This window comes from Sparus aurata, chromosome 18, assembly GCF_900880675.1.
Source record: "Sparus aurata chromosome 18, fSpaAur1.1, whole genome shotgun sequence".
Taxonomy (NCBI): Eukaryota; Metazoa; Chordata; class Actinopteri; order Spariformes; family Sparidae; genus Sparus; species Sparus aurata.
In genome coordinates, this window is record NC_044204.1 from 4,991,109 (window position 1) to 5,006,166 (window position 15,058).

General features: G+C 42.7%; 1 protein-coding gene across 4 annotated transcripts in view; it reads left to right on the plus strand.

The window, feature by feature from the left end:
• Positions 1–15,058, plus strand: part of glra1 (glycine receptor, alpha 1) — a 114,101-nt gene that overhangs the window by 85,305 nt on the left and 13,738 nt on the right. For all 4 annotated transcript variants that reach the window (XM_030396987.1, XM_030396988.1, XM_030396990.1 and 1 more), the window contains 2 exons: positions 6,590–6,804; positions 9,627–9,773. In XM_030396987.1, the coding sequence (XP_030252847.1) occupies positions 6,590–6,804; positions 9,627–9,773 (362 nt within the window). The remainder of the gene's footprint in view (positions 1–6,589; positions 6,805–9,626; positions 9,774–15,058) is intronic.

The following is a 15,058-nucleotide window of genomic DNA, read 5'->3' on the forward strand; positions in this document are numbered from 1 at the left end:
CTGGTCTGTGTGTGTGTGTGTGTGTGTGTGTGTGTGTGTGTGTGCGGGAGGCTGATTAGTTGTGATTCGGAGCCATCACTCACACAGAGGTTGACGTCTGCTGTCACCTCTGAGGAGATGAACGATCCACCTCCAGACAGAGAGCCTTGACACGACTCAGCACCGCCCCAAACACACACACACACACACGCGCGCGCAAACATTTGCAACGCACACATCTATATCCTCTTGCAAGCACGTTTATGCAAATACACGCACAGTCGTGCATAGCAGAGACAATGAAGTGATAATCCACAGCTTAGCTTTATAAACACATGTAAGTCAGTTTTCTCTCAGAGTCAATCTCACGACATTGACGCTTCCTTATATGGTATTTCCTGTTTGAATAAATGAAGCTGTCCTACCACAAACATGACAATGAGAACTGATGCATTGATCATTTAGTGGTTTCAAACTATTTAACTTATCCTGACATTTAGGGAAACAACAGATTCTGAGAAACTTCTGAGAAATAGATTTAAAACCTACAGATGTGTGGAACAATCTTCAACAAGCTGACAGACACTGAGACCAGGCTCCTCGATTAAACTGGTTTTGGTTATTTGATTGAATGCAGACTTACTGTTTGAGGGGAGTGGCACCACTGAATACTAACTAAGGCAGTTTGTGCATAACTGCTTATTCACTGGCAGTTTACCTTGTTTGTTTGGTCGCGTGGTTGTTCATTTTAGTTGGTCGCTTGCTTGCTCAGTTGGTTGGTTGGTTGGTTGGTTGGTTGGAGCAGTATTGGAGAGAATTACAAATGCAAATGGCTTAAATAAGATAGAAAGAAAAAAATATAATGTACTCATTTATTGAATTGGTGACTCTTTGATGGTAAAAACTTTAAGAACTTTTATTTTCAATTTACATTGTGCTCGGTAATTGATTACCCATTTAAACTGTGTTTATTGTAATTGACTCAAACTAAGTTGTTTTTTTTTCTGCAAAAGCTAGTTGCTATGGACTTAAAGGGAAGTGGATGTATGAAGGTTCTAGGTGGAGGGTAAAAATGAACCATATAGTGACGCTGGAGCAAACAGGAAAACCAAAACTACGAGCTAAAAGAGGCTCAGCAGGTCAAACCTGTGTGATCTTCTTTTCTTCCTTTCTTTCAGTAGAAGAGACGCTTTTCTCATCTCATCTCTGGCCTGTTACTCTCCCGCCGTGCTGCTCCTCTGTGACTGCAGTGTATGTTTATGGGCATGTGTGCAGCTGTGTGTGTGTGTGTGTGTGTGCGTGTGTGTGTGTGCGTGTGTCAGTGTGCGTAGTTGAGCGTGCACATGCCTCGCTGCTTCCCAATCAAGCATTAAGAGGGAATTAAGGTGTCGTTTTTCCAGATTTATTAGCTGCAGTCTATTATGACTCCAAGAACGAGGGAGCATTTTCTTGAATGTCTCTCTCTCTCTCTCTCTCTCTCTCTCCCTCTCTCTCCTTCTCTCTCTTTCCATTTCTTTCCATCCCTCCATCCACCTAACACACACACACACACACTCACACACACACACAAAGGAAAAGCCCCGTTTGAAATACTAATTATGGTTTCTGCTGCATTGCAGGGTGCTTTTGATTTCTGGCTGGTGATATGTTTGAAGTGTGTTTGATACATGCATTTCTGAACCTGTCATCCAAACCTAAGCCAGCACTTATATTCTAAGTGGTTGTTATACGGAGGTGGCTTGTTCTGGGAGTGTGTTTTCAACTGACACTGCCGAACGGTCGTAGAAATATCATAGGAATCCCACAGGCAGCAGTGTGTCTATATGATCCTCTCGCTCTTCCGCAACAACATGTTGCTAATTGTCACTTTGGTCATGGAGGTGACAGTCTGCATCCGTCTCATGGCGAGCAAAAGTGTTGAAAATATTCCACATACATTAAAAAACATCAAATAGCTACCTACTTCTGTCTCCCTCTCCTAATTGGGGGCTTGTTGACAGCCATCTACTGTATAATAATAATACCCACTGTGGATTCAACCACACCCGAACTATCCCTTTAAATTCAACCGCATATACACAAACTGTGTATTAAAAGGACACTGTTCATGTGCATCTGGTGACCACTGGGTACAAGCTAGGAAGCAACACAAGTTTATCTGGTATTGAATACACCACACACACACACACACACACACACACACACACACACAGCATTGTTAAGTACAGCTCACACACACACACACACACACAGACTCTGCCCCCACAGTGAGATAGGGGCCCGGCTGAATAATTTCAATCTTCTTATCAGATGGAAAATATGGACAGCACTTAAAAGCTCTGAAGTGTATCACAGCTATAAATCAAGTCCGACTTCATCGACTCTCCTCCTCCTCTTCCTCTCTTCCTCCTTCTGCTGCTGCTGACAACATTTTCTCCCTCACTTTTTCTCTCCTCTCCTCTCCTCTCCTCTCCTCTCCTCTCCCCTCCCTTCCTCTCCAGTCATTTAGGGTTAACTCTAATTGATGAGGCTGCCTTCCATTGATCTCCTTTGATTAAATGGATCGTCGGCCATCTTGCTCCCTGGCTCTCTTGTGGTTTATTATGAGACCCGGCGTGCTCATTACATTACAGAGAGAGAGAAGAAGGGACATTTGTTACTCTTGCTGCTTTTGCTGCAATGTAAATAAGACCTCTGCAGTGTGTGTTAATTTAATTATCTTCATTGCAGATCCTCGTTTCTGTGCAGAAAATGCCAGTTACTGGTTTGTTTACACCCCGTAAGCATGAGAACAGTGTTTTCTCTAAAAACATTTAACATTTAATAATTCAAAACTTGGATTTCCATCCAAACCTGTTCAGCCCAACGCCAGATATTGATTCATGAATCTATTAAAACAAAAACAAAGCATGTGCTGCCTTTAGCAGCGATAGATTTTTGGTTGAAAACACTGTGAAAACAGCACCACCTACAGAAACTCAAACTGCCGGCAGGAAGAAAAGACCAAGAAATGGAGAAGTGGAGGCTGAGAGATTGTAGATTTTTGCCTACACGATATATATGTTGCAAATATAGTAAAGCTGGAGCAGAAGGCCCAGGAGAAAGAGATGGAACTGCTGCCTTCGTTCCTCCTAATCTCTCTCTCCTCCCCTCTTCCAGCAACGCGCTGCGAGCGTAAACATCCGCTGCTCCTTTTCCCTTCATAGCCACACAAGGACTAACGTAGCTCCTGGCAGGCTACAACAGGCAGCTGTACATCGCCGCGCTTTCTACTGCAACAGCACAGTGTGTGCAGTGGATACTGACATTAGGAAACAATGCATTCAAGTTAAAGGAAGGTGACACCAAGCTAAGAAAGTTCAAGTTGATGTATTTGCCAAAAGACAGAGTCAGAAACACATGGTACAATCTTAACAAAGCAAATTTTGGGGCTTGAAGTTTCCTTCTTGGAAACGGCAGCTCGACCAAAACCAAATCCTGAAACCCAGACTGAGACGGACGAAACGCCGAAGGAGGATTTCCAGTTAAACACTCTCGTCAAGACATCGGATTTTAACAACGCGTGGCCTAAAGAATACTCCACAGCGCTGTCATCGTGATAACGACGCTCAGTCAAATTCATCTTTAACTCTTAATTGTGTTTCGTCTGTATTTTGGACAATGAATTTGACTTTGCTTTCACAATACACAGAGTGTAGGGAGGTGGAGACAGAGTCTGTAAACGCAACAGTACAAACGTGTAAAAAAAAACAGCAATAACATGACTTTTACCTGTTTTATGGTGGTTGGTAGTCAGCAGCACGGTGCGTACCTGCCACCTATTATGACAAAGTGAGAACAGAAAGGAATTATATCAATGACATTGTCTTCACAATATCATCACATGTGTATTACTATCCTGATATCAACATTTTGAAGATATGGTAATGAATAATGAGACACCCCTGATGTAGAGTTTCCATCTTTCCAGGACTGCAGGATGTTGAGGGTTCCTACACGATGTAGGAGCCATGATAGGGATGTTTTGTAATTTGTGTCCAGGATTTAATGTTCTAATCTCGCTTAACTTAATGGTTATACAATCGCGTTTCATGCTTTTATGACAAGATTCTTAACCAATCTGAATGTGATGCAACAGCTGCATTTCCAGTCCCTGGAACATATTTTCAAGCTAGTTAAAGGTTCCTTCTGCCTCTTTTTGTCTGTAAATATTGTACAGATTAGTCTCCTGGCAAATGAAACATATGACAAGTGAAATTCTGGTACTTGGTAGCCTCCCTGTGAAAGTGTTTGTCCTTGTTTCCCTCCTTAGAAGTGCGTGGATTAATGAAACGTTCAACTATTTTCTGAATCAACAAACTTTGCGATTTTTTCCAGGTTATTTCCAAAATGATATATGTTCAATGTGGTCTCAGACGTTTTTGGCCCCGCTACATGTGTAGATTTTTACACCTAACGTCTGTACAGGGTGATGCTGCGATTTCTTTAGAATTACTTTAATACTACTCTCGACGAATATTGTAGCAGACGGCAACGCAAGCTCATTTTTCAAAGATAAAAACTTGTGTCCACAGTGTATTTATAAAGATACAAATGAAGATGTTTCTCATTTATAATTCAGCAGCATCACATGGAAATGTTGCCAGTTTTATGATGTCGGCGGAGGCCATAACTTCACCTCTTTCTGTGGCGTCTTCTTGGCGCCACACGCTCCTCTAAACCAGCGTTCTGACACTCTGCGACATGCTGTTACTGCAACAAGTAACTGGCAGCATAAATCCCAAAACACCTCCTGCGTTTGTTTTCAAATATTTAACATGTCTGGGTTTCATTTGATATTCAGCGAAGCCGAGCATTTGTGTCTCTCTGATTTGCCGCTCGTGATTTACACTTTGGCTTAGTGTGAGCGCTGAAGGCAGATGACATTTTGTCTCAAAGCTGTCAACTCTGCCTTCAGTCCCTCTATGATTCCCTCCCCGGCTTATCCTCCTTTTTACCGCCAGTCCAACAGCTCTTCCCGTCTCTGGTCTCTCACTCCTCGTCTTCTCTTAATTTACCCCATCTCTCTCACCCATTCCACCTGTTTCCCCGAGACGTGGCTGTGTCAGTGTTTAGATAATGTGCATGTTCAGATGGAGATAATAGGGAATTCAGAAACACTCCCCACTGCAAATGGGAGCTGCATCGCCTCAGGGAAACTGATGAAAGAACATTTTGCTTTTAAGTAGTTTAAACATCGACCAGCATTATCATTTCTTTTTTTCCTGGAACCATCCTCCCGTGCTCTGTGTACTGCAAATTCAGTCATTTCCAAATGAGTTATTCATGTTGAAAAACAGGACACCTACTGAGACAAAATGACTGGCTCCATGAATATATAAGTGAGCGGTGAATATCTTTGAAGCGGTAAGTATCACGAGCCTTCTCATTACGAAATAATAACCTTTATGGAGGGCAGCAGTCACACTGTTCCTTTAAAATGCTGAACATCAGAGTAGATTTAAATAAAAAGGAATAATGGGAGTTTTTTTGCTTTCATCGTGAAACCCTGATTTGCTTTTAACTTTTTTTTTTTTAAGGCATAAATCTTTCAGGCTCAGAATTTATAGTTAAGGCGACAGCAGCTCCTCCTCTGTCACGGTTTATGTTTTATTCCTTCAGACAGATGGCGGTGATGTTTCTGAAGACGACTGAGTGAACTCTTGAAGGGACAACCAGCTGATCTACATTTTCTTTAAGCTGATTTTTGTTTCCTCAAGAGTTCTTTTTTTTTTTTTCGTGAAATGCGCGTCATTGTCATTAAAGTCATTAAAAAATGGCCACGAACAACTCAGCATTAGTTATGGTTCCTTTGCAGTTTTGTGCTTACATTGTCTCAGATGTTACCATGTCCAAAACTAGAGAAATCCACAAGTTTACTCTGTGAACATGAAGTAGAGTGCATTCCCCCTCCGGCTCCAGTCAGCAGTCAACATTACAGAACAGAAACACCCGACACTGGAGGTCAGAGCCGCTGGATCACTGCTGCAGTCAGGTTGATAAACAGGAGTGAAGTTAAATCAGCTTTTTAATCCGAAAAGTGAAATCTCTGAGCTCTCCTCTCGTCAGTAAACCGCTCCGGATCAGAGCAGCATCTGATGTAACTTCAGGTGTCTACTCCTCCAGGAGGTCTGGATCTGCACCAACTCTCTCCTCCAGAGACATTGCGTGAAATGACACACACACACACACACACACACACATACACAAACTCCAGGTTTAGTTTCTACTACCTCAGCTTATCATGGAGTTCTTAATGCAATTTTCTGCTCTGGTGTTCACCAGGTCCATTACCAAACAGAGATAAATCACACTTAAATGGTTTCCTGAGTTTAGATGACCAGAATCTCATTATCCCAGTAATAATCATTTTTCTATCTTTTTCTAATCCGTCTTTTTCTCTCGCCCCCCTCACACCTGGATTCCTTCTTTCCCCTCAAATGCAACTCTTCCTGCTGTTTTTTTTTTTTTTTTTTAATTTTTCTTAATCTCTGTCTCTTACCGCTTCTTGTCAACCACCAAATTCTTCCTCTTTAATAGAAAACCTTCTTTATTCCCTCTCCTCCTCCAGGTAAATTCACCTGTATTGAGGCTCGATTCCACCTGGAGCGTCAGATGGGCTACTACCTGATCCAGATGTACATCCCCTCGCTGCTCATCGTCATCCTGTCCTGGGTTTCCTTCTGGATCAACATGGACGCCGCACCCGCCCGGGTCGGTCTGGGCATCACAACTGTGCTGACCATGACCACGCAGAGCTCCGGTTCCAGAGCCTCCCTGCCCAAGGTGAGAACGTGTGTGTGCAGGTGCGGGTGCGGGTATGTGTGCGTGTGTGTGTGCGTGTGTGATTGTGCTAAAAATGGTGGACGGAGGAAACGCATGTCTTACGTTTACAAAGAAAGAGCGACCTGAATGGATATAAAGGTGTGGGAAAAATACTTTAAAAAAGATTTATAAAGTTTCAGATGGCTCAGTTGGACCTGCAACATAACAGAAGGGTTAAAACAAGGAGAGAGGAAATAAATGAAAATAAAGACAGATAGAGGTTTTTTATAGAAAAAGAGGAAGCAATGGAACAAAGGGAACAGAGGAGAGGGAGAGCAACAGAAAAATGTCTTTTCCATTGACAGATGTATTCTAGAGTGAAAGGAAAAGGGCAGAGAGGAGGCAGACAGATGGAGGGATGAGGGAGAAAAGTGGAGGACACTAGAAGAGTGAAACAGAGACATTCAACAGACGAAGACCACAGAAACAAAGAGGAGAAAAAGAACTTCTTACAACCGAGGAATCTTTTCCTTCGAGGGATTTTCAGATTAAGGAAAAGAAAAACAGTCGGACTCTGCGTTGAGCCAGTAGGATTGTATAATTATGTCCAGGGAAGATGTAATCCCCGGCACACACACACACACACACACACACACACACCCAAACTGTGTTTGTTGACATTAGGTGCTTCATGCGCTCTAAAAATTGAACAAGTGAACCGTGATTCCTCTGCAGTTCAGCTGTCACAATAATGATCACACAGCACAGCTGAGCTTAGGTGGGCATACTGCTCACACACACACACACACACACACACACACACAATGCACACCTGAGTGTGTGTGTGTGTGATTGATAGCACACACACACACACCTAAACATACTTCTCTTTTCACATGCCATTGAGGAGGGCTGCAGCGAGGTGAGAAAGGAGACAGGAAGTAAAAGAAAAGGAGACAAGGAACAAGCGGAGAGGATACGTTTGCTTTTTGTCTGTCTGAGAAATTTGAAGGAAAGTGGATGTTAATGTGATCGCACTGGCTTGGAACATAATGGTTAACAAACCAGATGTGGTTGCAGGTAGCCAAAATGTATTATAGGTGAATTAAAAACACACTGTTAGTCATAAGTCAAGTTAATTTTACAATAAAATCACAGGCAGCTTTACGATATGTTCGGTTTACGACACCCTCAATGCTTCTCTCTTCCTCAGTTTTCCAAATGCCCAACCAATCACCAAACCAGTCAGTCTGTTTCCCCGTCAGTCAGCTGATCAGTTGTCCAGTCAGTCAGTATCTGTAGCTGCTACAGCCTACTCTGTGTTCTTCTTCTCTGAACATTGTCCTGTGAAGCGTGAGGTCATTAACGCCTCCCAAGCAGCAGTGGAGCTGCCCGCTGCTGGTCAGTTTGTCTGTCTCTCAGCCTGATACAGGTCTGGACCAGGCAGGGACGAGCTGGGCCTCTCTACAGCTCGGTCAGCCTACATCCAGTGGTTACATGTTGTTAGTTCAACTAATGCTGTTAATCTGACTCGTTTTCTAACACTATCCATAATTTTAAAATAAACCCAAACTCCCAATTGAAAAATATATTTAATGTTCTCTTTAATTTTTGACTTCCAAGTGGAATTTTTTCCTCCAAAATGAAGACAAGAAGCCTATTTAATCTTATTTCTGATTGTCCGTGTTGCTACAGAAAGTTCGGGAGCTCCAAATTGGCAGTAAAACAAAAAGGACACCGGTAAATAAAGTGTTGAGAGACGTAATGCCCAGCAATTTGGTGTACCTGCTCTCCTTCCATCCGCTTAATTTACTTCACTTAGTGGTTTACGTTCCCAGAATGCCTTCCAACCAGCGTTCGGAGAAGGATGTAGTCTGTGTTCGGCTTTTCCAGGAAGAAAGGGAGAGGCATCAGCGTCGAACTTTGATGCAAACGGCCACTGACCAGGCTGCTGGATGGACTGGAGCATCATTCTCCAAAACACTTTTTTCTGTTTTTATAGAAAGGTTTTCATTTCAAGGTAGATGACAGCTTGGGGAAAAAAGAGTAAGATAAGGCCCTTCTCTGTGTGCAAAAAGCTGCTCATTCTTAACAGTTTCACACAGAGGCACAAGGCTCCGGCTTCCTGAACGTAATCCTAAATGTGTCAACTTGGTTAATATAAGAATACTCTCTGTTCCTCTTCTGTTCCTCCCTCTCTGCCTGGATGACCATCAAACCAAGTGAACCAGTTGACCGTTCAGGCCTCAGCGGCTCTCAGCGGCTCTTGGGGGGGAAATCAGTCGGGCATTCGAAGATAAATGTTTCCATAAGCGTCCGACTCGCCGCAAAAACGAGCACGAATCACAACAAGGCCGAGCGGCGATGATACGCGTTGTGTGTTTGCGAAAGTGATCTGAAGTCATAGTTTAATTGGATTTTTAAACAGCTGATTGTGGGTTTTTCTCCCTCTGCGACAGAGCAGGGATCTCCCTCTCAGGCTTCTGCAGTGTAATTGTGTGTGGAGATGAAGAGTCGTAATGACAGGCCGGGGTGAATGCACTTGAATAATGGTACTTGGCAGGCAGATAGCAATCAGACAATGATCCAACCAGACTTCATTTAGCCCCTTATTATCTGGACAGTCCTTACCCCGTCCATCCTGCATCGCACCACACTCTCTGTACGGAAAAGCTGCTGACGCTTCACTTGTTTCATGTGCTGATTTTTACATTTGAAATCGACTTTGGTCCTCTCAGTTTAACCCTTCACACCTGGACCAGCCCACAGCTGACCAGCCATACATCTGCCTCACCATGTGTCCTGATGATTCTCGGTCCAACCCTCTCTCGCCCCTCTTGCAGGTGTCCTACGTAAAAGCCATCGATATCTGGATGGCCGTCTGTCTGCTCTTCGTGTTCTCCGCCCTGCTGGAGTACGCCGCCGTCAACTTCATCGCCCGCCAACACAAGGAGCTGCTGCGCTTCAGACGGAGGCGACGACACATGAAGGTGAATACTCTCTCTCTCTCTCACATCTGCGGCTGAATTAAACATTTACATGCACATTTACATTTGTCTTTCCTTTAATCTTTCCATCAGATCTTGTTTCTTTTTTTTCTTTTTACGTGGCGTGTCGACAGAGGTATCAGCTGAAGTAACATCTGAGTTGTGTTCAGAGATGAGATGAATGAGAGCAGCTTTTGGTGGAAGTAAAGTGTGACTTAAGGATTTAAGTTAAATTTGTCGCAAACTGATGAACACCATTTATGAATCAAACTCTCCAGTTCTGCTGATCCACATTCTTCCACACGTGGCCTTTAAACCCTTGAGCTGTGTTAAGGGGAGACAGTACAGGTGATAGGGCCCAACATTTAATTCACTGATGTCATTGCTTACATTAAGACTAGTCATTTTCGTATTGGAATGACGAAAGTCTTACACTGTTGTCACTGGCTGACTTGAAATTCAGCTTGAAAACACGTAATGTGAACGTGATGTGGCACAGCTTATTGAAATGTCAATATGGTCGAGATATCTGTGGTTTGCAGAAACGTCTAGAGCCAACTTTTGTCCTGGTGACTGCGTTGAGTTTTCATAGATGAAGCCCAGTTCAAACTTCTTGTTTCATATTGTTGACATATTAACATGTTAGAGTGAAAGATTTTCACAGAGGGACTTTTGGATATCTTATTCAGTTACTCCATAAATAAGAAAATACTGTCAATAGCATTAAAATATATATATATTATTATGTAAATATGCTGAAGGGGAGATTTTTGAGTTCTCAGAGTCTGAGAAAAAGCTCATTTTCAGGTCAAAAATGATATCAGTAGATATCACCGTGGAACCTCCCCAGTCCAACCAGAAATATAAACTTATCTAATCAATATCTAAATGTGGGTTTTGGACATTTTCCTTTCTCATGAAGACATGTTATAGAAGAAAAACAGCCCCAAATCTCAAAATTGACCAGTGTAAGAAATGTTTTCACCTGTAGTGTCCCGCCTTAAAAGAAAGGATCTTTAAGACGCAGTGGTAACCAGACAAACTCAGTTTTCCAATGGTCAAACACGAACCCCGTCCACACGTGACTGCAGCATCCAAACAGAAGAGAAACAAACAGTTCAACAGCGCAAAGGTGTTTTGTTTTTAAAGCACGAGAAGAACTCCTCTGCTGCTGTTCAGCCTCATGCGAGCAATAGAATAAAACATTTGAGCTTGTTAGGTGGTCGTTGAGGTGATGTTTGGCACTGTAAACACTAGACTGCGGTTTGGATGAAAACTTCTCTCCTCTATCCTCGGGCCCCTTTGAAAAATTCACTCTGTATGATATTAGCTTTGTGCAGAAACACAGGGCATCAATGTTTCACGGGAGGAGCACTGAGCATGATTAAAAGCTGCGCCGGGGAGCAAACAGACGAGGCTCATAATGGATTCACAATGTAGAAGAGGAGGGGGGGAAAAAAAAACAAAGACGTTTTCCCTCTGCTGCTGAAACTTTTTTGTTTACGGAAATGCATCACTTACACGAAACAGCAATGAGAAGATTGCAGCCTTTTTGAGGAGGTGGATGTGTTGTGACTGTGCGTGTCACTGAGAATGTGTGCGACTGGTCTTTTACTCTCCGCGACATGATTAATGCACTGCGAGTCTCTTCTTTTTATTATTTATATATTCTTTGACATAATAATATCCCAACGTCAACATCCCGTCAGAAATTGCATTACATTCGCCAGGTCCGGTTCGTAGATGTTCCGGAGCTTTCACATAGTGCATAATGATTTATATGTCATCATACAACACAGGGCTGAAATACCAGAAAGGGAGTTTGTAGTTCTTTCATGCCACACAAATAATGCTTCAGTGTTTGAACACAGATAACCAAATCAGAAACCTTTGTCTTTCTTTGTTTTGACTTCACTGTGAAGTCCAAAACTATTTTTTTTCTTTGTATCAACGCTCCCAGTCTCCAAGCTGAAGATGACTGCTTCCGATGAAATTAAGATAAAGTGGAGAGATGAAAATATGTCAGTTTGTTTAACATCTCAGAGCCGCGTTGGATATATTCAGTAGAAGTGACATAGCACAGTGTCGATGTTTCCCTGGAGGATTGTTGAGACGTATCAGGGGTTTTTTGTTTTTTTTTCTTCTCTTCCTCTACTTTCTTTGGTTGGTTTTGTCTTTGAAGCATTTAATCAATCAATTCTATCCGTCCGGTTGGGTTTATCAGTCCCAGGCTGCTGTATTGAATAAAGAGTAAAGCTGTCAGGCCTGCGGGGGGAATATTGATGTGCCGGTTGATCGTGAAATTGCTGGTTTGTGTGTTCGTGTGGGTGGAGGGCGTAAAACGCAAACACACAAAAAATGCAACAATGAGCCTGCAGTACACAATCTGTACAGTCCTCTTTGTGTGTGTGTGTGTGTGTGTGGTAGGGAGGGAGGGATTGTATCTATAGAGCCCGTGAGCATGCATGAGTGCGTTCACGAGTGCTGTCGTGCAGTTGGGTGTTGTAGGGCATGTGTTCGTGCCTGCCGTGACTCCAGCTGCTTGATTGAGTTTGACATGTTTTAGTGTGTGTGAGCATGTTCGTGTGTTTCTGTATTTATGAGGTTCCAGCGTCCTTGTAAGGTGGTGAGGTGTCAAGTGCTGCCAAGTGACAACAACGCGCCAGAAGTCCAGTTCTTCATTAGGTTGTTTTCAGGTTAGGATCGACTCAGGATGCGGTTTAGGTTGTGGGGGCTGAAGGTCGTCCTTTTTTTTAAAGAGATTTAGGGACAATTAGAGTCAAAGGTGACATCCTCAAATAGTTTGTTTTCTCTGACTAATAATCCCTAACTGAATGTGTTTAATTCACAATGATACTGCAAAGGGAAAAAACACAAATCCCCACATATGAGTAGATGTTGTTCCTTTCCTGCAAACCAGATTACAGAGGTTGTGCGTAGAAATTTGCGATGATCGTCATGTATTTGTTGTTTTTTTCATTAGGCATATATGTGAATGGATTGTATTTTTCTTTCCCCGTCTCTCCTGGTTGCCTATTCAAGCCTGTGGACAAGTTGCTGAAGTTGCTTACTTTCTGTTGGATCCAGAGGATGTGACTGTATGTACATTCTTGAGCATCTTGTCTCAGTGCCTCTCTCTGCTCTGCTAACAGGGAGCAACAGTAGCTGACTTTAGTTTATAAATGGACTGGCTACCAGCACACCACAGAAGAATGTTTCATACATATCATATCCACAAGATTCCTAAGGTGGGTACTGAAAAAGCGATTGTAGGTGATAATCGCACCTGAAGGGCTCGGCAGAACTAGCGGAATTAAGACAGTATTATAATAACTGACACACCTGCATTTTCAAGGCTTTGTTCGTTAGTTTGGCTAAGCAACAATAATAGTGTCAGTAGTGTAGTCACTGAATGAAGTTGCTATCCTAGATCTTCATTAATGAACAAGCGTTTTCTTCTCGTTACCATGGAAAACGCTGTTACCGGTGAAGTGACTGTACGTGGCAGAAGTCACGTCCATAATTTGCACAAGCCACATCATGAGGGCTAGGGATAATTAATTAGATAATTAATAAACATGTCTTCCACACCCTTCAGTTCACGTTCGGATTGCATATGAGCTGACTTTCTTATCCTGAGGTGGAGGGGGTGGTGATTTCCGTGACGGCGAGACCACTGTTCGGAACCGCTTTGGGGTCACCGACCGCGTCCCAATTCAACGGACAAAACTGGCTGTTTTTAGTGAGATGTCGGGACATTTTCCAGACGTCTTTTCTGGCAACAAAACTGGTATTTTAATCCATAACAGGATCTCTTCCAAAACCTAACAAAGTGAATTTCCTCCGAATCCTAACCAGGCCTTCGGCACAGCATCGCCACAACATTAGACTGAAAATTGAAATGTAAAGTTTCAACATGTGCGTGGTTTGCAGAAACATTTGTCGAGTGTTTTTGTGCCACCAAATTGAATTCAAGGTAATTCTCACGTGGAAGATCCAAATCGAAGGAGGAATGTTCAGAGTTTAGATGAACAGATCACAGCCTGCTGTTCGTAAATATGTCTTAGCTTCAGGTGAGTTTAACATCCTTCCAGGCTCAGTAAATAAAGGCAGAGAGGGAAGAGGAATCGGGGAGTTGAGTGGAGTTTGAGCGGGAAAGATATGTAAAAAAAATAAAAAAACATAAATCCTAAATCCTGTTGTTGTAATCCCCAATCCCCTGAGCTGTGATGGTAGGTGAAGAGGTAGATTAGCGGTCCAGCTGCCGCTGCACTTTCAGGTGAATCAGACATTAACCCTGACGGCCTTGTTCGCTCGCTCGCTCTGTTTGTATCCCTCCCTCTGTGTGTCTCCATCCTCTCTCGCCCCAGCACCAGGAGAGAGAGCGAGAGGACCGCGGGCTCAGGGTTGACCCACATCTGGAATGCCGAACCTTGTCTTTGTTGCACAGTTTATTTCTGCTCGTATGACGAAAGCAGGAGGTGAATTTAGGCCGCCGACCTGTTATGTCACTCGAGCCGTGTTAATGAGGAAGCACGTCCGTTCATTCGAGGTCAATATCTCACAGCTGACAGCTTTTATTCTTACTCAGGAGTCTGTATCAGTGGGTTTTCACTTCGTATCACAGAAATCAGTGAATTCAGGATTCTCACACAGCATGATTACTTTCGGACAGGGAGGTATTTTTATGTCATGTTGTGGTGAATTTAGAATGAACCCTGAGCTGTGTTTAATGTTCGATCTCCTTCGTTACCTGTGTCTGATGGTTTTTCCCTGTCTCAAGGTGAAGCAAGGTGACACCCTGTAATTTATTCATTCGGATTTCATATCCAAAACATGTAGCTGAAAGCAAATGTATGTGAGTACACACTTAACCAGTTACTTCTGCCTTTTCAAACCGGAGCCACACATGTTAAAAAATACATGTGCTCGTAGCACTGTCAGGCAATTTGAGAAAAGCAGCAGTCAAATAATAGAGATACTTGGAAACATCCCCTAATGAAGCATGAACATTGAATGATAAAGCTCTTCATCATATATTGAACGGCAGACATTAAAGAAATATTATGATTTTTTTTTTTGCATCGTAAAACAAAATAGCAGCAACATGACGAGAAAAGAAAAGAAGCAGATGGGTGAGATTATAAAAGAAGGAATCTCACCTCAATATGCATTACAAGCAAATACACACGTCACGTCACCCACAGAAATGTAAATAAGGGACTGAGATTTTTTACTTGAAAAGTAAAGTAAAAGTAAAACTTGTAACACTACTGTAAAAATGCTCA